Source organism: Phoca vitulina, unplaced genomic scaffold, assembly GCF_004348235.1.
Source record: "Phoca vitulina isolate PV1807 unplaced genomic scaffold, GSC_HSeal_1.0 scaffold11, whole genome shotgun sequence".
Classification (NCBI taxonomy): domain Eukaryota; kingdom Metazoa; phylum Chordata; class Mammalia; order Carnivora; family Phocidae; genus Phoca; species Phoca vitulina.
The window spans coordinates 28,737,047-28,761,225 of record NW_022589714.1 but is presented as its reverse complement, the minus strand read 5'-3'; the positions used below and the strand labels follow the sequence as shown (position 1 = coordinate 28,761,225).

Below are 24,179 nucleotides of genomic sequence, written 5' to 3'. Positions count from 1 at the left end.
TATTTTGGTACTTCATTTAAAATTAAAACCACTCTTTGAATAAGAGAAGGTAACCATCATTTTATCAGAACGTCAAAAAATGCCACCATAAAATTAGACCAGTATTCTACAAAGTAATATTTTATATTTTAAATGTATGTGTACTTGTGGACCCTGGACTTAAATATATTGAAGAAGTACTCAAGGTAGTCAGCGATGTCACTCTGGCTGCTGCAAAACACATAGCTGTGTAAAACTACCTGAAAACACATTAATAAGGAAATCCTCCTACTTAAAACTTGAGAGAGGAAAGTCTATAAATAGTAGCAAAATTAAATAAGAATGTAAATGGCTGTTTACTAGTAGGGCAGAAAGTTTGTGTGATTCATTGTGATCCACATGAATGACAAATACAGCAAATCAAGATAATCATTGGCCCCATCAGATATGTAATATATGCGTGTGATTATGGGGCCTTTGGGGCATAACGGATGGAAACCTCTCTTGAAATTAGAGTCAACAAATAAGCCTCTATGAAAACACCTTAGAAATTTTAAAAAAAAGATGTAGTAAGAATGACTGTTTTGCTTCTCTATGCTTTTTTTCTAAAATATGAGTTACTTCTTTTCTCCAAAGAGGCAATCTGCTGTCTTGGGACCTTGCCTTCCTCAAAATTTTCACTTTTATCTGTTGGAACCATATCCAAAATTATTTCCATTCTTCCCATGCTAACCACATATGCTCACCTCTTAAATTTCTGGGTTTTGTTCTCTTCCTCAATTACACTGCATCATAGCTTTCTCCCCCCTGACCGCCCCTGCCCCATGACTACTAGAGCTCTCCTCTCTCCCACATATATCTGCCTTCAACTTTTATATCTGGAATAACAACTATATGGTTTGAATTTCATCTAGAGATTTATTTATGTTTCAAAATGTAATCCATAATACTGTGCCAATACAACCTTACAAATTCTTTAAAGCAATCTAAAGTAGAGCATGCAAATGATCACTGAAAATGCCAGTCATCTTCAGCTGTACTTGGATAAGCTCCTGTAAAATGGTCTAAGGATTATTTTGAATACCACCTAAGACCAAACTGATTATACAGACTTCCTTTGTTATAGGCATGCCCCAGATGCTCAGATCTCATATTGCTGCTGTATATTTCAGCCAATAGGCTTCTCAGAAGTAGTTAAGGGCAAAATGTATACACCAAACAATGACTCCATCACAGTTAAAACACAGTTTATGAAGGAAAATTGTGCATGGAAGGTACAAAGAGTCTCTTCCCATGTGGAACAATATGTGTTGTCAATATTCACAAAGAAATTATGTTAGGGTTGGAGTGCTGAGTCCATGCAGCCTTTGCCTGAGAAGAGAGAGAAAGATATGTGGAAAAAATGGCTTTTGCAATGTAAAAAATTCTGCAACTATTTTAAAGCAAATGAAAACGAAATGTTATAATTCATAATTTATTTACTGCTATGCCTTAGTTTCCTTGCTTTAGAACTATTACAGAGAAAATTCCAGAAAAGTTATGCTAGAACATACAAGTTTTCAAAGTGTTCCTGTAAGATAATAAAATATATTCAGATACCGATATTTCAAAATATAACAATAGAAACATAAAAATTTTGGTTTGAAACTGTAGGTCAACTGCAGATTTTCTATCAAATAAAAATACCTACATTTGTTCCCTAAATATAGTAACCCCCTGGCACCTCTCCAGATGGAATCATCACTGAAAGAAAGTGAGCTTTGTCTTTTGTTCTGTTTCTGATTGAGCTGTTCATTTTTCTACTTCACATACTCCTGCTTTCCTGAGAGAACACAAGAGACATGCTTTCAGTATAAAATATTTCCAAAGTCTTTTGATTGTTTTGAGTCTCACCTCCAGGGCCATACTCTGTATGTACAGGATCATTTTTAAAAAATGAGAATACAAAACAGGTGGAAATCGGGAACCAAATAAAACTTTTCAGACCAAAATGTCTTATTTTGATTAGAGCTTCGTTCCTTTTTTATCTACTTTAAATATTATATTGGCAATGAGATTCTTGAACCATTATCTAGGATTAAAATTTCTGTCAAGATACACATTTCTAGAAACAATGACTGTGAGCAATACGAATATTAAATTCCAAGAGAAATTGTTAATTGCTAATGTGTGATAGCTGAAAAAATTACATCTATGTCATTAGATTTTCATGAAGATGATTCACTGGTTTAAAAATCTTAAAAGATTATATAGAAAAATATTAGACTCCTAGTTGTGGAAATCAAATTAAAAAAAGACAAAAGACATAAAAGTCTTATTCTGCAGGGGCGCCTGGGTGGCTCAGATGGTTAAGCGTCTGCCTTCGGCTCAGGTCATGATCCCAGGGTTCTGGGATCGAGTCCCACATCGAGCTCCCTGCTAGGCGGGGAGCCTGCTTCTCCCTCTGCCTCTGCCTCTGCCTCTCTCTCTCTCACTCTCATGAATAAATAAATAAAATATTAAAAAAAAAAGTCTTATTCTGCAGCCATAACACTGATAATGTGACTTAGTGATTTAAGTTTTTTGAGTTCAAGAAAGCACTCCACAGCTAGGCCTCTATATACCCACCTGGATAGACATCTAAAGGATATTTTTAATAGATAAAACCTAAAACAAAGTTCTCCAAACACAAATAATATGGCAATAGCTGAGCCTGACATTCAGTTTGAATTGTGATTCAAAACAACCTAGTGAGGCCTAACAGTAAAATAAAGTTTCCTCTGTGTGGATTTCCACAGGTAAAGCCAACACCCTCTCCTACTTTCTAGCCTTTTAGAATTAAGTATTTTGTGCATTTTCCCAAGCATTGTGAACCTGCCTAAGCTCCCCATGAAATCAGTCCTGGAGGATGCTTTGTCATAAAGAAGTCTTTTCCTGATTAGAACGTGGTAAGGCAGGTTCTCTTATTTTAAAACCTTTCTTCTTTATTCTGCTTTATACTCCTCTATTTGTTTTGCTTTTTCTTATTAGGTTTATTGAAAGATAGTTGACATGTAACATTATGTAAGTTTAAGGTATACAACATGTCAATTTCATACATTTATATATTGCAAAATAATTACCACCATAGCGTTAGCTAATACCTCCATTTGGTCATGTAATTACCATCTCTTGTATATCATGAGAATATTTAAGATCTACTCAATTAACAACTTTCAGGTATATAATACAGTATTATTGGCTATAGTCAACGTGCTGTATATTAGATCCTTGGACCTTATTAATTTTATAATTGGAGGTTTGTACCATTTGACCAAGCTGTCCCCATTTCCTCTACCCTGCCAGTCCCACTTACTGTGTTTCTTTGAGTATAGCTTTTTTTAGTCCTCACATATAAGTGGTATCATACAGAATTTGTCTTTCTGTGACTGACTTATCTCAGTATAATGCCCTCAAAGTGCATCTAAGTTGTCAAGTTGTCATAAATGACAAGATTTCCTTTCCCATGGCTGAATATACATGTGTGTCCATACCACATCTTCATCCATCAAAGGGCACTTAGGTTGTTTCTCTATCTTGGCTATTGTAAATAATGCTGCAATGAACATGGGGTACAGATAGGTCTTTTTTAAACTTTTTTATTAGAAAAGAAAAAAAATATTACATAGGTCTTAATACCTGGACACCAAATATATTCACGAACAGCGAGTATCTTCATGTAAACCGTTCCGGGTAGAAGACCCAGATGGCACTCCTCTGGGGGAGGGGTTCCAGCCCCCACCTCAATCAGCCCCATCCCCTCACAGCTCAACTCTTCGGTACACATAGGGGGACAAGCCAAAGGCAGCCCCCACGTGCATTTTTCTTTCAGGTGTCAAAGATCCCTAAATGATCCCAACATCTACCCTTCCTCCTCTTAGATTCATGCCTTTGTAAGAGAGCTGCCTAGGACAGGTCAGTAGTGAAGCTCTGATAAAAAACAAACAAACACAAAAGCTACAAAAACAAGAAACACCTTGGGCCCCTTAAGACCATGAGATACACAAACTACCTCTATGACCTCCCCATCTCTCCGGGGCAACTACCACGAGCACACACCCCTTGCAGAGGCCAGTGCAGCCCAGCCGTTCTCCTGACTCTATCACACCACTGTTGTCTTAATTGTCAGGAACAATAAAAATAATAAGGCACATGTTACATATACATCCAGCCAGAAGCCCGGTTGCCCCCAAGCCTTTGTTTCATGCTACAGTACTGGGGAGCATGTGCCCTCAACTGCGAGCCACCTGCCCACCTCACTGAGCTTCCTAGGAACCATAGTGTTCCCTCTACCTCAATCTTCTTCCCCTCAGGTGGCTGTTGTCCATTTCCTAGGAGTAGGCACCAGTCTCTCAGCTCCTGCCTGCCAAAGTCCACCCCCCAAATTCAGTTGTCTCTGCCATGGGGATTGGGTTGGTCCCCAAGCCCAAGTTCAATACTTCTCAATGAATAGTTCTTGGGAGCTATACAGACATTTCGTGGTGATTTGGAAGCCCATTTGCTCAGGGTCAGGGACTGGCTGAAGCCAGAGATGAAAGGAGTGATGGTGGAGCTGAATAGCCCCTGGATCTTAGGCCAGAGGTATAAGTTCAGACACAGCATGAGGGTCAGCTGGAAGCTGGGTACCAGGCTGGGGTCGAGGGCCTGCTGGCCAGTGCTGTGGCGTCTCTTGCCCTGCTGTACACAGATACCCAGAAGTGCCCCTCACAGACCACGGGGTTTGCTGTAGCCCAGATGCAGTAGTTCCTTGCTCACCTGGCTGACCAGCCAGCTCGGCATTGATGACAGCCATTCTAACGGGTATGAGGTAATATCTTGTGGTTTTGATTTACATTTCCCTGAGGATTAGTGGTGTTGAGCACCTTTCTATGTATCTGTTGGCCATCTGTATGTCTTCTTTGGAAAAATATCTGCTCAGTTCTTTTGCCCATTTTTTCAAAGATTTTATTTATTTGAGATAGAGCGCACGTGCAAGAGAGTATGAGCGGGGCGGGGAAGAGGGAGAAGGAGAAGCAGGCTCCCTACTGGGCAGGGAGCCTGATGCAGGGCTCTATCCCAGGACTCAGAGATCATGACATGAGCTGAAGGCAGACACTTAACTGAGCCACCCAGGCGCCCCTTTTTGCCCATTTTTAAATTGTGTTGTTTGTTTGCTATTGAGTTGTAGGAGTTCTTCATCTGTTTTACATATCAATCCCTTATCAGATATGTGACTTGCAAATATTTTCTCCCATTCCACGGGTTGCCTCTTTATCTTCCTGATTGCTTCTTTTGATGTGCAGAAGGCCTTTAGTTTGATGTAGTCCCACATAGCCTCTTGTAGTTTATTTTTGCTTTTGTAGCTTGTGCTTTTGATGTCATATCCAGAAAATTGCTTCCAAGACCAATGTAAAGGAACATTTTTCCCTATGTTTTCCTCTAGCAGTTTTAGGGTTTCAGGTCTTCTAAGAGTTTCATCCATTTCAAGTTAATTTTTGTGAGTGGTGTAAGATAGGAGTCCAATTTCATTCTTCTGCATGTGGTTATCCAGTTCCCAACATCATTTATTGAAGAGCCTATCCTTTCCCCATTGAGGATTCTTGGCTCCCTTGCAAATATTACTTGAACACATATGCGAGAACTTATTTCTGAGCTCTCAATTCTGTTCCATTGGTCTATATGTCTATTTTTATGCCAGAAACATTCTGTTTAGCTTTGTTGAATAGCTGTATATTCAAGTTTGAAATCAGGAAGCGTGATGCCTCCAGCTTTGTTCTTGCTTCTCAGGACTGCTTTGGTTCTTTGGGGCTTTTTTAGGATTTTTTTTTTTTATTTCTGTGAATAATGTCACTGGAACTTTTATAGAAGTTTCATTGAATTTGTAGATGGATTTGGGTAATATGGACATTGTAACAATATGAATTCTTCTAATCCATGACCACAGGATATCTTTCCATTTGTTGTGTCTTTTTCAATTTCTTTCATCAAAGTCTTAGAGATCTACTACCTCCTGGGTAAAATTTATTCCCAAGTATTTTAATGTTTTTGATGATACTATGAATGGGATTATTTTCTTTATTTTTTGATGTTTTGTTGTTAATGTATAGAAACCCCATTGTTATTCAGCTTTACTGAATTCATTGATTAATTCTAGCAGTGTTTTGGTGGAGATAAGGATTTTCTGTATATAAAACAGTATCATCTATAAACAAAGACAGTTTTGCTTCTTTCTTTGATGTCTTTTATTTCTTGTCTGATTGCTCTGGCTAGGACTTCAGAACTATGTTGAATAGAACTGACAAGAAGGGGCACTCCTGTCTTGTTCGTAATCTTAGAGGAAAAACTTCCAACTTTTCATTGAGCATGATGTTGTTTAGGTATATCACACATCACATTTACAGATTTTGTTTTTAAGTTTCATGAACAAAGCTGTTAGGATCATTTCAAAGAATATAAACTTTATAAATCAACATTGGGACATTTGCCATCTTTAAGATACTGAATTCTCTCCTCTGTGAACATTATATATCTAGCTGTTTGTCCTGATTTCTTTATATTTCTTTTTTTAACTTAAATTCAGTTAGCCAACATATAGTACATCATTAGTTTCAGATGTAGAGTTCAGTAATTCATCAGTTGCATGTAACACCCAGTGCTCATCATATCATGTGTCCTCCTTAATGTCCATCACCCAATTCCCCCATCCCCCACCCCTTTGTATTTCTTGAATATCATTTTTAATATGTATAGGTTTTTACATAAAAAATGTATATATTTGGTTTTAACACATATTTGGTTTCTTCTAGTAATCTATAGTTCTTTTGTTGCTAACTTCAGTATTTTATTTAGTTTGTTAGATATTGAGAATTATATATAGTCTATTAAGCTATTCTGTGTAGGAGCACTGTGATGTTGGATATTTTTTAGCCTGAAACTTTGCTGAATACTTTTATTACTATATATATTCCCATTCCTACTACCACACAATAGTTATTACAAATGATAGGACTCTCTATGAAAATCCAAGAGAATATATATTCTATCATTATAATAAAACATTTGAAAATACAGATGATTTTTTTAAAGTTCTTTTTTTAAAAGATTTTATTTATTTGAGAGAGAGAGAGGAAAAAAACACAAGCAGAGGGAGGAGCAGAGGGAGAGGGAGAAGCAGACTCCCTGCTAAGCAGGGAGCCAGATGTGGGGCTCGTCCCAGGACCCTGGGATCATGACCTGAGCTGAAGGCAGACGCTTAAACTGACTGAGACACCCAGGCACCCCTGATTTTTAAAGTTCTAATTACTTTTTATTTTTCTTATTTTATTACATTTATTACAGTGCTAAAACATTGACAGACATCTTGTTTTAGAAAGAGACTCAATTAAAAAGTTCATAATTTAATATAATATTCATTGTAAGGTTTTGATAGATAATATTCATGAGCTCCAGGAAGGTTCCCATCTACTTTAAAGAGGTTTTATCAAGAACAAGTATTTAGTCTGGTGATGGGTATTAAAGAGGGCATGTACTGAATGGAGCACTGGGTGTTACACGCAAACAATGAATCAGGGAACACTACATCAAAAACTAATGATGGAATGTATGGTGATTAACATAACATAATAAAATAAAAACAAGTATTAACCATTTTCTGCATTCCTTAAGAGATGGTTTTCTCTTCTAATCTATTAATATTATGATTACATCGATTTCCTGATACTGAACTAATCTTTATTCATTCCTGGTATAAACCTTGGTGTCTCGGTCAGTTTGGGCTACTATAATAGAATACTATAAACTGGGTGGCTCACAAAACAGCCATTTGTTTCTTACACTTCTGGAGTCTGGGAAATCCAGCATCAGGGTGCCAACAGATCTGATGTCTGGTGAGGTCCCTCTTCCTGATGTGCAGATGGATGTTTTCATGTTGTATTCTTACATGATCAAGAGAAAATCCACCTCATTTCTTCTCATAAGAACCTAGTCCTACTCGTGAGGCTTCTACTCTTATGACCTAATTACCTCCCAAAAGTTCTCATCTCCTAAAACTATAACATGAGCTTTAAGATTTCAACATATGACTTGGCTGGGGGTGGGGCACAAATATTCAGTTCGTAACAATTGGTCATGTTGTATTCATTCTTTTCCATTTTGTAACAATTTTATAACAGTTTTTCAATTTTATAACAGTTTAAAATCTGTGGTAAAACTTTTTAAGTTTTTTTTTTTTATTTGCATTTATGCCCATGCATATTTTAAAGTTGGTCTGGCTCCAAAACCACTGCACTTAATCTCTATGGTGTACTGCCATTAGTAATGGAAGTTGTTAAATAACAAAAATTCAACAGAGTAAATTTTAAAGATCCAACTGGCTTTACTAACTCGATTAATGAATCAGGCAGCATGCCATCTAGCAAGTAGAGGGGACCTCCAAAGGGCTACAGAAAAGAAGTTTTTAAAGGTAGAGAGGGAGCAGGAAAAAAAATGAAATTATTAGCAAAAAATCCATTGTTTTAAGCAAGGTCACCCTCCTAAGGTAAAGAGAAGAGGTGTATTAGTAAATTTCCTAGTGCTAACCAGGAAATTTCTATGTGGACTGGTTAAAGGTTACATTCCTCAAGGGTTGAAACTGCAGTTAATTTAGGTATTAAATCTTGATTTACTGACTTGAGGCCTTAACCTAAGTGATGCCATTTTGGGCCTGTGGTTTTCTTTTTAACAAAGTGAATAATTGTCCTAAGATATATTAAGGTGAAAATAAAAGCTGGATGAAAGTATGTCAGACTGTAAGACTCTTGAGTGCAGATTCTATTTGTAGACCTTCTGAGGCTCAGTATTGAGGCCCCTAGAACCCTACTCCATAAACCTTTATGGTTAGTGGGGCAGAAATTTGAGCAAAATTATGCCTGATGGACTGAATTATTTTGACTTATCAAGAGGCAATATCACTAGTCAAGCAGGAGGGAAAGAATTTTTTAGGAATTATGAGGGATAAACCTTGAGAATAGTGATAGCTCAAGGGAATGAGGTGCAAAATCAAGAACAAGAGCTTTGCCATTAAGTGCCATAAGAAATAAAGGATGAAGTTCCATTTCTTGAGCTAATCTGACAAACTGAAACAGCTCTTGTGATTTATTGATTTATTTATATATTTTTTTAAGATTTTATTTATTTATTTGACAGAGAGAGAGGGAGCACAAGTAGGGGGAGAAGCAGGGAGAGGGAGAAGGAGAAGCAAGTTCCCCACTGAGCAGGGAGCCCCATGCGGGGCTGGATCCCAGGACCCCGGGATCATGACCTGAGCTGAAGGCAGCCGCTTAAGGACTGAGCCACCCAGGCGCCCCTGAAATGGCTCTTGTGCTTTAACTCTTCTGTCTCCACTGCCTCTTCCATAGTTCAGGCACTTCCAAAGTTCTCTGCTTTGGGGGACTGCAATAGCAGTTTAAATGTATGTATAGGACAGTGGTTTGATCATTAACCATCCAGTCACTCCTGCAAAAACCATGGGAATCAGCTATGCATCTCCCTTTCCCCTTTCTCTCTCTTTCTTGCCTTCCATTTTCAGCCAATCATGAGGTCCTACTAATATTAGCTCCTAAATAATTTCCAATAGCCCTCTTCTCCTACTCTTTATAGTATATGCCCTATACACAAAGCCATCAATAACTCTTGCTTGGTTCACTGAAAGAGACTATCACCTGATCTGCCTTGTCCTATGGTCCTTACATTGACCCTCTACAGATCTGCCAGAAAGATTTTTCTAAAAATACAAACCTGAAGTTCTAATATCATTTCCCTGCTTAAAATCCTTTGTGTCTCTCCATCACCTACTGGATGAAATCCAAGATTCTTACCAATGCTAGTGAGGCCCTTCATGTTTTGGCATCAGGATATGTTGTGCAGCCTCATTTTTTATCATTATCTTACATTATATTTACATGACCATTTTCTTTATTTTGCCATTATCTTGAAGTTCATATTTCAACAACATAAAACTTGTAGATTCCCTCACTGTTTGTAACTTCCTTGTTCTTACCACAACGTCTTTTCCACTTGAAAACTTGCCTATATATGAAGTAATTTTTTGTCATCTGAAAGATTGCTTCTTTTATAAAACTACATTTTTGGAATAAAACCATGGTTTCAACTAATAAAGATCTCATTTTAAGAAGTTCTTACACACATGTAAAAAAACATTTATTTTATGGATTTCCATGCCTGCAGTTCAAATATACAGCCTACATTCAATATAGAATATATTTTTGTTTTAGAATATATTTTCTCTTTGTGAATGTTTTTTGCAAATGTTTCAAGCAAGAGTCATTTCAGATTTCTTCTGCATAGACATCTAGTATTATGTTGCCATGCTACCTGAATGGACATTACTTAATTCCTGTTCCACCTTACATCTAACACCAACTAGAACTGAATTAAATAATTCAACTACAGGGCGCCTGGGTGGCTCAGTTGGTTAAGCGACTGCCTTCGGCTCAGGTCATGATCCCAGGGTCCTGGGATCGAGTCCCGCATCGGGCTCCCTGCTCAGCAGGGAGTCTGCTTCTCCCTCTGACCCTCCCCCCTCTCATGCTCTCTCTATCTCATTCTCTCTCAAATAAATAAATAAAATCTTTAAAAAAAAAAAAAAAAAAAAAAAATTCAACTACAGCTCACTTAAGGAAAATGAGCAGACCTAAACAAATAAACAAAAATCAGCTTCTGAATTTTTAATTGTTTCACAGACCTTCCAAGTATTCCCCCATTAAGTACACATGTTCTGCTCTTTTTGTATCCTTAGGTACTGTGGTATCAGGTAGTCCTACTTTTCCACAAAGAAATCAAGTAAAAAAAATTCCTTATCACTGATGTAAGAAATAGAGTGTTTCTATTGAAACTGTATATTCTTAGCAGTATTTAGTCACTTTGAAGATAGGTATTGAACATTAAGCATATACTATGTGCTAGACCCTGTGCTAGAAATTATGACTAGTCTTTTTTCTCACTGATAAGTGGAACACTGACATTAAGTAAGCAGTGTATAGTGCTGCAATAAACATGGAGGTATAGGAATGCCTGGGTGGCTCAGTTGGTTAAGAGGCTGCTTTCAGCTCAGGTCATGATCCCAGGGTCCTGGGATTGAGCCCCACATCAGGCTCCCTGCTCCACGGGAAGCCTGCTTCTCCCTCTCCCTCTGCCTGCCGCTTCCCCTACTTGTGTGCGCTCTCTCTCTGACAAATAAATAAAATCTTAAAAAAAAAAATGGAGGTAAAGATATCTCTTCAATACTGTTTTCATTTCCTTTGGATATATACCCAGAAGTAGGATTACCAGATCATATGGTAGTTCTGTTTTCAATTTTTTGAGGTACCTCCATACTGTTTTCCACTGAGGCTAAACCAATTTACATTCTCACCAACAGTACTAGGGTTCCCTTTGTTCCACATCCACACCAGTATTTATTACCTCTTGTCTTTTTGATGGTAGCCATTCTTACAGGTATGAGGTTATATCTCATCATGGCTTTGATTTGCATTTTCCTGATGATTAATTATATTGAACACACATTATTAACAGTAGTTAAGATATGGAAACAAGCTAAATGTCCATGAACTGATTAATGGATAAAGAAAATGTGGCATATATATGCAATGAAATATTCTTCAGGTATGAGAAAGAAAGAAATCCTCTCATTCCCAACAACATGGATGGACCTTGAGGTCATTATACTAAGTGAAAGAAATTAGAGAAAGCCAAATACTGCATGATATCACTTAAATGTAGAATCTTAAAAAAAAAAAATGATAAAGAGTAGAAAAGTGGTTATCAGAGGTGGGGGCAGGTGAGGGAAGTAGGGAGAAGTTAGAAAAAGTGTACAAACTTTTAGCTATGAATGAGTTCTGAGGATCTAACATAAAACATGGTGACTACAGTTGATGACACTGAATTGTATAAGTAAAATGTGCTAAGACAGTAGAACTTACGTTCTCACCAAAAATTAAAAAAAAAAAAGTTTTGTGAGGCAGTGGATGTGTGGGGGGAATCATTTCACAATGTATACACATATCAAAGCACCATGATGTATACCTTAAGTATATATATTTTTGGTCAATTATACCTCAAGTTGAAATTAAGACAAATCAGCGTGGAAATATTGTGTGAACAGTAACGAAACCAGGTATATACCATGTGGTACATGAGCACAGTCCGGAAACACCTGTTAAGGAACTCTTTATGAAGTGTGACTTAAAAGACAAATAGAGATTGTCCAGAGATAGGGGAAAAAATGTACCATAAAGAACAGCCTGTCTGAATGTCTCCAATCCAGAGGATTTGAGTGAAGAGGAACATGAGAAGCGATAAGGCTGTGGTGGCAGGGCCTAGCGCAGCCGAACAAGGGATCTGAGATCTACTTTGAGAACTGAAAGGTGCAGTGGAGTCACTAAAGACTTTAAGAATGTGAGTTCTTACTGTCTGTATAAGGTAACAATGGATTCAAGTTTCATTATTTTGAAATTACTGAAAAATGAATAATCTAATACCCTCTCACAGATACACAATTAAGTTAGATAACAACCAATTTTACCACCTAGTAAAGTACAATATCTTTTTTTTTATTAAAGTGTAATTAACATACAATGTTATATTAGTTTTAGGGGTATAACCTTATTAACAATTCTGTACATTACTCAGTGCTCATCACAGTAAGTATAATCACCCTCTGCCACTGTATAACATTATTACATGATTGACTATATTCCCTATACTGTACTTTCCATCTCTATGACTTATTTATTTTGTAACTGGAAGTTTGTACCCCAATCTTCTTTATCTCTTTCATTCATCCCCCCACTCATCTCCCCTCTGGCAACCACCAGTTCTCTGTATCTAAGAGACTGTTTTTTGGTTTGTTAGTTTGTTTTTTAGGTTGCATATGTAAGTGAAATCATACAGTATTTGTCTCTCTGACTTATACCCTATAAGTCCCATCCATGTTGCTCATTCTTTTTGATGGCTGAGTAATATTCTATTGTGTGTGTGTATAAATAAATGACATCTTCATCCATTCATCTATTGATGGACACTTGGGTTGCTTCCCTATCTTGGCTATTGAAAATAATGCTATAATAAACATGGGATTGCATATATCATTTCAAATGTTTTTGTTTTATTTGGGTAAATACCCAGTAGTGGAATTACTGGATCATTTGGTATTTCTATTTTTATTTTTTTGAGAAATCTCCATACTATTTTCTACAGTGGTTACACCAATTTAAATTCTCACCAACAATGTATGAGGGTTGTGTTTACTCTACAGCCTCATCAACACTTGCTATTTTTTGTCTTTTTTATTAGCCATTCTGACAGGTAGAAGGTGATGTGTTATTGTCATTTTAATGTTCATTTACTTGATGATTAGTCACATTGAGCATCTTTTCATGTGTCTATTGGCCATATGTATGTCGTCTTTGGAAAAGGTCCTTCAAGTCCTTGGCCAATTTTTAATTGGATTGTTTTTTTGGTGTTGAGTTGTGTAAGTTCCTAAATATTTTGGATATTAACTCCTTATTAGATGTATCATTTGTGAATATTTCTCCCATTCAGTAGGTAGCCATATCATTTTGTTTATGGTTTCCTTCACTGTGCTAAAGCTTTTTATTTTGGTATAGTCCCAATACTTTATTTTTGCTTTTGTTTCCCTTACCTGAGGAGACATAGCTAGAAGAATGATGCTAAGGCTGATGTCAAAGAGATTACTGCCTGTTTTCTTTGAGGATTTTTATGGTTTCATGTCTTATAATTAGGTCTCTAATCCAAAGTGGTCCAGTTTCATTCCTTTGCATGTAGCTGTCCAGTTTTCCCAGCACTATTTGTTGCAGAGACTGTCTTTTCCCCCTTACATATTCTTGCCTCCTTTATTATAGATTGACCATGTAAGTATGGATTTATTTCTGGGCTCTCTATTCTGTTCCATTGATCTATGCATCCGTTTTTGTGCCAGTACCATACTATTTTGATTACTGTAGTTTTGTAGTAAATCTTGGAATCTGGCATTGTGATACCTCTAGCTTTGTTCTTCCTTTACAGAATTGTTTTGGCTATTTGCGTTCTTCTGTGGTTCCATACAAATTTTAGTATTATTTGCTCCAGTTCTGTGAAAAATCCTGTTGATATTTTGATGGGGATTGCATTGAATCTGTAGACTGCTTTGTGTAGTAAGGACATTTTAACGATATTAATTCTTCCAATCCATGAACATAGAATAGCTTTCCATTTGTGTCATCTTCAATTTCTTTAATCAATGTTTTATAGTCTTCAGAATACAGATTTTTTTCACCTCCTTGGTTAAGTTTATTCTTAGGTGTTTTATTCTTTCTGGTAACGTGTAAATGGAGTTGTTTTCTTAATTTCTCTTAAAGTACAATATCTTATAAAAGGTGCTCAACAGATGTTTAATGAATTCCTGAGGAACACAGAAAAGTTCTTTTACAATGCAATGTTGCCACACCCAGTTAATTGCCTACCTCAAACACAGATTTAGAGAGGAAGCCAACCTTCCAGTGGAAAGGTAGAATGATTGAATGATATTCTTGAATCTGGTATGGAGGCTAGACTGCCTGTTAGGTGATATATGGAGCAAATATGAAGAGTGAGAAAAGATAACATTTCCAATGATTAATATGTACCCACATTCACTTAATCCTCACAACTGCTCATGAGTAGGTACTATTGATATCCCAAATTTATAAGTTTGAAAACATGGGGTCTGGGGAACTTAAGTAATTTTCCCTAGGCCACAGAGTCGATTAGAACCTAAACATTTAGATTCCAGAGGCCCTGCTTGTAACTACTGTTCTATATTCTCCCATTTAGGAGCTAAGATACTATAGATAACATCAGAAAAAAAAAAAATGAGTTGGCTTACCAGAAGTAATAGCTGTGCTTTATTTTTAAATGATGTATTTATTTATGTATTTGCAGATTTATTTTGATTAGGGACCACACAAGATGTTTGAGGATAGAGAAAGCCTGTATTTACAGACCTATATTTCATTGTGCATATTTCCTTTATTCTCTAATTCATTTTATGAGTTTCATTCCAGGGCTCTTAGGATAGTATTTTGAAATTGGGACAAATATATTAATGCTGAAATGAGGAACTTCATGGAAATAACCAAAAAAAACTGGAAAAAAAGTTTTCAGAAGACTTAAAATGACAAAGGCCAAACTGTCAAAGAGAAATTTGAATTTGAAGCAAGGGGATATGCTACATGAAGTAGGGAGCAGTAGGTAGAATCTGCTTGGAAGCCGAAGTGAGGAATAACCAGTCCAAATCCTGGCTGTGTTTTACTACTGTTCTGTGCACCTTGTAGACACTGCAAGACAGAGGCAGCTTCTACAGTCCATTGATCTTGAAGCCAGATATTTATGCAGTGACCCTCAAGGTTAGTTATCGATAACATGGAAATATACATATGAAAATAGTTGTATTGTTTTTATTCCTTTGATTATTTGAAATATTCAATGCAAGAGCGGGAGAAGTGCTTGAGAGCTAGTTAGCAGAGAGGGAAGGACAAACAGAACGGGAGGAAAAAACACTTGCTACCATTTGCAATTTTCACTGGCCAAATGGAACCCAAGTAAAAGGGGACAAATTACTAAACCCAAGCATAAGCAAATAACCCAGGGGGCTTCTTACATCATGGGGGTGAGGCAGGTGCGTATTCATCTTTTGGCACATTTGGGAAATGAAAGTTCTATTCTTTATTCAAAGGCCATTAAGTTATTTACAACTCGATCTGGAGGTTTCGTATTTATTATTGTGAAGTATAAAGCCAAATGTCCCTTTTTCAGGAGCACCAAAGATTAACAGATTAGAATGTTTTCCACATGTCCATTTTTACTGTCAAGAGAATTTTAAAGAAGTTTTCCAGCTTCCGCAGCTGAACCAGATGTCAGTGGGTCCCACAGTGAAATGAAATTGGCAGAGTAGCCTTCTCATGACCCTGGGGTTGTTTTATCAGAGATCAGTTTAATGTCTAAGAGCCATTCCTTGCTGAAGACTGTTCAAGTTTTTGGGTCCAATCTGCCACAATTACAGAAATCTGCTGACTTGGTTGAACGACTGAAACCAAGCAATATTTCTTATAACTTTTCTCACATGACACTATAATTGTTGTTTGTGTTGGCACAAGAAAAGTAAAGGGTCTTATTTCCACTGTGAATTTCCGGTCTCTGATTTCAGGAACATCAGTAGAGAATATTTTACCAGCCACATATTTTGTTGTGTAAATAGTCCTGGTGATTTATCCTATAGGTCCCTCCAATGTGTTCTCAAATGACCAAGGGCTGAAAGATAGTGGATGGACACATTATAAAATAACTGTGTTAACACAATAATGTTTTATATTTTCATTACTATCTTTGGTTCATGATTTCATGGCCAAAAGTCCAAATGTGGTTATACTGACATATTTCATTCTTTCTTTCTTTAACTTTTAATTTTCCATTGTTAATGTAAAAAGCATATTTAAGGTGGACATACAGTTTAAAACATAATAAAATGAACATACTTCTTTCCACACAGTTTAAGAAATACAGCATCACCAATATTTTTGAATCCCCCTGCAAGCTCTCCTTGATTACATGTACCCTCTCTTACAGAAAATTCTGCAAATCATTGTTTTTCTTTATAGTGTTACAATATAATATGGTTGCTAATTTTGCATATTTTTGAACTTTACATAACTGAAATATTGCTTTAGGTATTCTTCAATAATTTGCTTTTCTTCACCCATTATTAGTTTTTTGAGATGAATCCTGTGATTGCACATAGCTCTAGATATTCCTTATCATAGCGTATTTCATTGTGTGAATATGCCCTACTTTACCCAATTCATTTGAGATGAAATTAAGGCTGACTCAGTTTTTATTATTAACAGTTTGCTACAGACTCTTTTGCTCTGTCTCCTGTTGTACAAGAGATTTTCTAAGTTTGTATCTCAGAATGAATTGCTGGATCATAGGGTATATATATGCTCGAAATTACTATAAAGAGCCAAACTTTTTCAAAAGTGGTTCCCTTTTGTGTGTAAATACCCTTTTGGACACAAAAGTGTTCCCTTTTGTGTGTAATACCTAATGGAGTCCTTTGACCATTTTCCTACTTGTTTCTTTCATTTGCTTTTTTTTTTTTTTTTTAAAGGAAACTCTTTAAGTATAACATACATACATATAAAGAAGAGCACAAATCCTAAGTGTACGGATCAATGAGTGTTCATAAGCCCACCCACATCAGAAAGTAGAATATTACCAGTCCAAGATGCCCCCCTGACACTTCCCCTCCCACATTATGCTATTCTCATCTTAACATCTATCACTGTGGATGAGCTTTGTGTTTTTGAATGTTAGGTAAGTGTAATCTAATAAATACTTTATTATATGTCTTCTCTTGCTCATCAAGTTTTCTTAAAATTCAAACGTTGTATGTAGCAGTGTTTTGTTAATTCTCTTATATAGATGTACATACCATCAACTATATAAGTTTTATTGCTGACGTACGTTTGAGTTACTTCCAATTTGGGGCTATTACAAAGAGTATTAGTGTGAAAATTCTTGAACATACTTTTTTATGGTGAGTAAGCGTATACATTTCTGTTGGTATATATTTAGGAATGCAACTGCTGAGTTTTAAAGTATACATATGTTAAAAAGTGGTGGTATCAATTTAAACTCCCACCAGCACTGTGTGAGAATGCCATCTGTTCAAAATTCTTTCCAATACTTACCAGACATTATAATTTTAGCAATTCTTGTGGCTATCCAGTGGTATCTCACTGTAGCTTTAATTTACATGTCTCTGATTAATGGAGTTGAGTACCTCTTCATAGCTTAATGACCACTAGTAAATCTTCTATTGTAATATGTCTCTTCAACTCATTTGTTCATTATTCTATTGGGTTTTTAATCTTTCTTTTTTCTTTTTCTTTTTTTTTTAAAGATTTTATTTATTTATTTGAGAGAGAGAGAGCAAGAGAGCCTGAGTGGGGGGGAAAGGAGGAGAAGGAGAAGCTGACCTCCTGCTGAGCAGGGAGCCTGATGTGGGGCTAGATCCCATGCCCCTGGGATCATGACCTGAGCTGAAGGCAAACACTTTGACTGAGCCACCCAGGCATGCCAGTATTTATTTTTTCATAGATTAGTAGGAGCTCTACATGTAGTCAGTATTACTATTCCTTTGTCAAATATATGAATTACAAATATGTTTCCCCAAATTGTGGCTTAATTTTTTTCACTTTCATAATACATCTTTTTATTCTAATAAACTTAATATTTTAGGGCAGCTTTAGATTTTCTGAAAAATGTGAATATAGTACCTAGAATTATCATATTAACTTACCCAATTGCCATAACCAATTACTCCTATTAACATATTTTATTAGTATGTATCTTGCTCTTTTGGGGTGGAATATTCTACAAATGTCAATTAGAATAAATTGGTTGATAGTGCTGTTCAGATCAACTCTATCCTTACTGATTTCCTGCTTGCTTGAGCTATATATAAATTACTGAAAGAGGTATGGCAAAGTCTCCAAATATAATAGGGAATTTGTCTATTTCTTGTTTCACTTCTGTCAGTTTTGTCTCAAATTTTGATGCTGCGCTGTTAGATGCATATATATTTGCAATTGTTATTTCTTCTTGGATACTTATCCTTTTGTCATTATTAATATGCTTGCTTATCCGTGGTAATTTTCCTTGTTGTGAAGTCTGCTTTGTCTGAAATGAATATTGCTACCCCACCTCTCATTTGATTGGTTTTAGTATGGTGTGTGTGTGTATATATATATATATATGAGTATTCATGTTTAAAGGGGATTTCTGGTAGACAACAAATAGTTGGGTCTTATTTTTTATCCACTCTGACAATCTCTTTCTTCCAATTGGTGCATTAATATAATATCTATTAATGTATATATAATGTATATACAATGTATATGCAAATACATTTGAAATGATTAGAGATTATAGATAGATTAATATCCACCATGTTTGTAAATGTGTTCTACTCATGGCATTTAAAAAAAAGAAATTTCTCCATCTTTTTCAGCCTTCTCTGGTTTTAACTGAGCATTTTATATGACTATCATATCTCAGTTTATCAATTATAATTCTTTTTTTTTAAATCAGTGTAGGTTTGAGTATTTTTAAAATTTTTATTATTATGTTCAATTAGCCAACATATAGTACATCATTAGTTTTTGATGTACTGTTCAACAGTTCATTAGTTGCATATAATTCTTTAAACAGTTTTTAGTGATTTCCCTAGACTTTCCAATACACATTTTTAACAAGTCTAAATTCACCTTCAAGTAATTCGATAGCATTTGTGTGTAGTGCTGGTACCTTATAACAGAGTATTCCCAATTCTTCCCTCCGATCCCTTTTAACATTGCTGTCATTTATCCTTAGGCTAAAATTACTCTACACTTTGTAACTATTATTACTTGGAACAAATGGTTGTCTATTAGATGTATTAAGAGTATTTTGAATAAAAGAATTGTATTTTACTTTCATTTATTGCATCTCTGCTCTTCCTTTTTACATAGATCTGATTTTTCGGACACACATAATTTTCCTTATCTATGAAGAATATCTTTCACATTTCTAGTAGGGCAATTTGTTGATGATGAAATAATCAGTTTTTGTCTGAAAAAGCATTTGTTTCTCTAACACCTATGAAGAGTAATTCTTTTGAATACAGAATGCTAGAATTGTGGGATTTTTCCTTCAACATTTTAAATATTTCACCCTACTTTCTGTTGCTGGCACAGTTTCTAATGAGAAATCCAATGTAATTCTTATGTTTCTATACAAGTAAGATGTTTATTTTCCTCTGGCTTCTTTTAAGATTTTTTTCTGTCTTTAGTTTTCTGTAATTTGAATATGATATGCCTAGGTATAGATACTTTTGTATTTATTTATTTAGCTTGGTGTTCTCTGCGTTTCTTGGATCTGTGGTTTGGTGTCTGCCATCAATTTTGAAATATCCTCAGATATTGCTTCAGCTATTTCTTCTACTCTGTTCTCTTTTTCTTCTCCTTCTGGTATTCTAATAACACGTGTTACACCTTTTAAAATTGTCCCACGGTTGTTGTATAGTCAGTTTTTATTTTTTTCCATTATTTTCCTCTTTGCATTTAGGTTTTATGAAGCTTCTTTTGACATATTTTTAAGCTCACTGATTCTCTCCTTGGCCATGTGCAGTCTACTGATGAGTCCATCAAAAGCATTCTTCATTTCTATTACTTTCCTCCCTTTGAGTTTCCTTTCAATTCCTTTCTTAGAGTTTCCATCTCTATGTTATATTCACAACTCTTTTTATTTTTTTTGCAGTTTCTACTTTTGCAATTAAAGCCCTTAACATTGTAATTATAGTTACTTTAAATTCCCTGTCTGAATATTCTAACATCTGTATTATATCTGAGTTTTTTTGTTTTTTTTTTTTTTTTCCTATCCTGTTAATAAGACATGAAGTCTGGCAGGGACTGGAGTGGGATGGATATCCTTCCCCAGCTGGGATAAGGCTCTGGTAAGGTCTTTTTCCCTAGAGAATAGGCCCTTGAAGGGAGAATGCTCTGGTAATATTACATAGTGAATATTCTTCTGCTCTCCTTGCCTAAACCATGCGAAGATCTTGTTTCTCTCTCTCCCACTCCCTCTGCTTGTGCTCCTTTGCTTCTCAGTTCCTTGCTATTAGAACTTGGTGGGGTTCCTTGAGGTAAAACTCAAGAAATTGTGATGACTCCTTTGAGACTGGCTCTAGGAGTTTCTCCACCTCCTGCTTATCCATGCTTAGCCTCCAGCAGTCTGTCAAAAGTATCATTTAAATGTGTCTAATAGTAAGGAGATCTCAGCTGTGCATCTCTGGATTTGTCTATCTCCAGATTTCAGGACAGAAGCTTGCTCTGCAATGTCAGTTCTCTGATGGGTCCAAGAAAAGTCATTTATTTTGTTAGAATTTTTTTCTTATTTTAAGGATGAGGGTGATGATTCCAAGCTCTTTACATGTGGAGCTGATACCAGGGTTTTATAATATATCTTTTTTATGGACAGAAAATTCTAATTTTAATGTTGCCTGCTTATTGATCTTTTTCTATCTTGTTAACTCTTTATTATGTAATAAATCTGTCTATGCAAATCATTTTCTTTCATGTTATTTACTTCCACACTTAGATTTAGAAGCCATTGGGACTTGATTTTGTGTACAGTGTGAGGTAAGGGTTAAGACTTTTTTTTTTTCCTGTGTGGATATCTAATTGAACAAGCACCGTTTATTGAAAAAATAATGTTTTTCCCACTCAACTGTGTTGATGCTTTTATCACAAATCAAATAACTGTATGTATTTGAGCCTTTTTTTAAAAAGCTTTCTATTTTGTTATTTTGGTTCATATGTGTATCCTTACATTATTACTTTGTTGTCTTCTTGATTTTTATCTTCATAATAACATTCTGATATGTTCCCCAGATTTGAAATTCCTCTTTTAGATTGCCTTGACTATTTTAGATCATCTGTAGGCTAACATCAATTTTAAGAAATACTTGCCGATTTCCACCACCCATCCCACCCCCCAAAAAAACCAAACCAAAACAAAAAACCTGCTGGGAATTGTATTGGGCTTGCATTGAATGTATAAATCAATTTGGTGAAAACCAGTATATGTACAATACTAAATATTTCATGCCAGAAGTTTGACTCTCAATACTTAGAACTTCTTTCCATAAAATATTCTGTTACCTTCTACAAAGCAATTGCACACGTCTGTGGTTAGATTTATGCCTTATTTGATATTTTAATAATACTTCAATGGAAAATTTCCTTTGTAATGAAGTATGTTATTGGTATAGATAGGTATACTGTTGATTTTTGTATATTGCATGTGTATTCTTCAGTCTTCTTAAACAGAATTACTGATTTTAATAATTTATTTAAAAATTCTTTTAAGATTTTGAATATGCAATGATAACATCTGAAATAATGAAAATTTTATGTCCTCCGTTCCAATCTGTATACCTTATAAGTTCTTGTCCTTTACTGAACTGGATAGAACCTCCTACTTTCTTAAGCATGTTGAATAATTTTCTGTATCATTTCAGATGATCATAAGATTTCTTTTTTATTAATGTGATAATTCCACTGATTGATTTTAGAATGTTTTATTAAAATTTCTGGAATATAACTTGGTGGAAATATATTAGTGTTTTTTTTTTATGTCAGTGGATTGCATTCAAAGGATTTTATTTAGGACATCATGAAATAGATTTGACTATGATTTTTCATGTACTATTCTCGTAGGTTTTGTTGACAAGGTTATACTGGATTCATGAAACGATTTTGGAGGAGAACAGTGGAATTGAGCATCTAATATCACACTGGGGCCTCAATAACTTCAGTTGCACCCGAAGCAACTCAAGAATTTGCTTCCCTAGCGTTTAAGATTTGTTTTTAAATTTTAGGAAAGTGAACAAAAATTGAATAGTGAGAAACACTGAGCACCAAATGTATGGTATAGACATACACTGAGATAACAGTGTCTTCTTTTTTTAAACTTTTAGAGTAGTGATTCCTAATACATTTTCTAATGCTGAACCTAACTTGAATTCTTGCAATGAAACAAAGTTCTTAGTTGATGAATTATCTTTTTACATATTACTGTATTTTGTTTACTAATTATTTAGGATATGGCATCAATGTTCATGAGTGAGAATGGCCATAATTGTCCTTTTATATACTGTCCTTGATGGATTTGGGAACCAGAAGCATATTACTTATAAAATGAAATGAGTGGCCCAGGGGGTTAAGTGCCTGCCTTTGGCTCAGGTCATGATCCCAGGTTTCTGGGATCAAGCCCCACATTGGGCTCTCTACTCAGCAGGGAGCCTGCTTCTCTCTCTCCCATTCCCCCTGCTTGTACTCTCTCTGTCAAATAAATAAATAAAACCTTAAAAAAATAATAAAATAAAATGAAATGGGTTAGGTTCTGCATTTCAATATTGTCTGAAAATGTTTGTGTAATACAGAAACTACTTTCTTACTTTATGTTCAATACAACTTAACCATAAAAGCATCTGGGTCTGATGTTTTCATTGTGGAAAAAATGTAAATTATTTCAATGCATATCTATTTCTTTTTTCCATTTCTGATAATTCATATCATTGTATGAATTTTCTTTTCACCTAATTTTTCAAATATGTTGATATAATCTTTTCTTATGTTTTCTTTACTGTAACATTGTACATTCCTTCCATCTTCTCATCTCTCCTTATGACATCAAAAATGAGATGTGAAGAAGCTCATGAAGCCATTCAAAGTTTCACAGAAAAGTAATAAACTATAGAACTTAGGAAGAAACAGAGCCACATTTCCACAAGAATTTAAAACAGGAGAGAAATGAACAAATGAAAACAAGTAGATACGAATGAACTTAGGGATTTATCTGTGAGACATGGTAGAGTGAAGTCTTAAAAATTTACAGAGCAGTAACATCTTTGGGTGAATGGATTATAAAAGAACAAATATGTGTTAAAAATGAGTTATTACCAAAATATTGCATGTAACCAAAATAGTTCTTGAAGATGAAAATATTAAAGGAAATATAAAAACAGACATGAATCTAGGTTAATAATCACACAGATGTTTAAACATTTTACATATTTGTTTAGATTTTTAATGATGTAGCAAAGCTCTCAAAATATTAGTGAGGCATTGCACTCCAGGTCATTCTCCTTGTCTTATGTGGAGTGAAAATTTGCATTTGAAATGACATCTTGTTTAATAATCATTAAACTAATTTTTTCCAGTTTTGAGATATAACTAATATACATGAGTGCATAAGTTTAAGGTGTACAGCATAATGGCTTGACTTACATATATTGGGAAAATATTACAACAATAAGTTTAATTAGCATCCATCATCTCATATAGATATATTAAAAAGGGGAAAAGCAAAAAAATAAAAATTTTCTTGTGATAAGAACTCTAACTTTTAATACTGTTGTATGATATATATATAAATGTTGTTAACTATAGTCCTCATGCTATATACATCACCAGTATCTATTTATCTTATAACTTGAAGCTTTCACATTTTGAAGACAGTTCCCCAATTTCCCTTCTCCCCTTCCCTCACTTCTTTTTTTTTTTTTT

The 24,179-nt window shown here is 35.2% G+C and overlaps 1 protein-coding gene across 3 annotated transcripts in view; it reads right to left on the bottom strand.

Moving 5' to 3' along the window:
- The window catches only part of HMGCLL1 (3-hydroxymethyl-3-methylglutaryl-CoA lyase like 1), a 195,246-nt gene that overhangs the window by 24,132 nt on the left and 146,935 nt on the right, over nt 1–24,179 (bottom strand). The window contains exon 8 of one of the 3 annotated variants that reach the window (XM_032409627.1): nt 907–1,350. The exons of the other annotated variants lie outside the window; for them this stretch is intronic. Coding sequence (XP_032265518.1) covers nt 1,300–1,350 — 51 coding nt within the window. The 3' untranslated portion in view covers nt 907–1,299. Of the gene's footprint in view, nt 1–906; nt 1,351–24,179 lie in introns of those variants that run through there. 3 annotated transcript variants of the gene reach the window in all.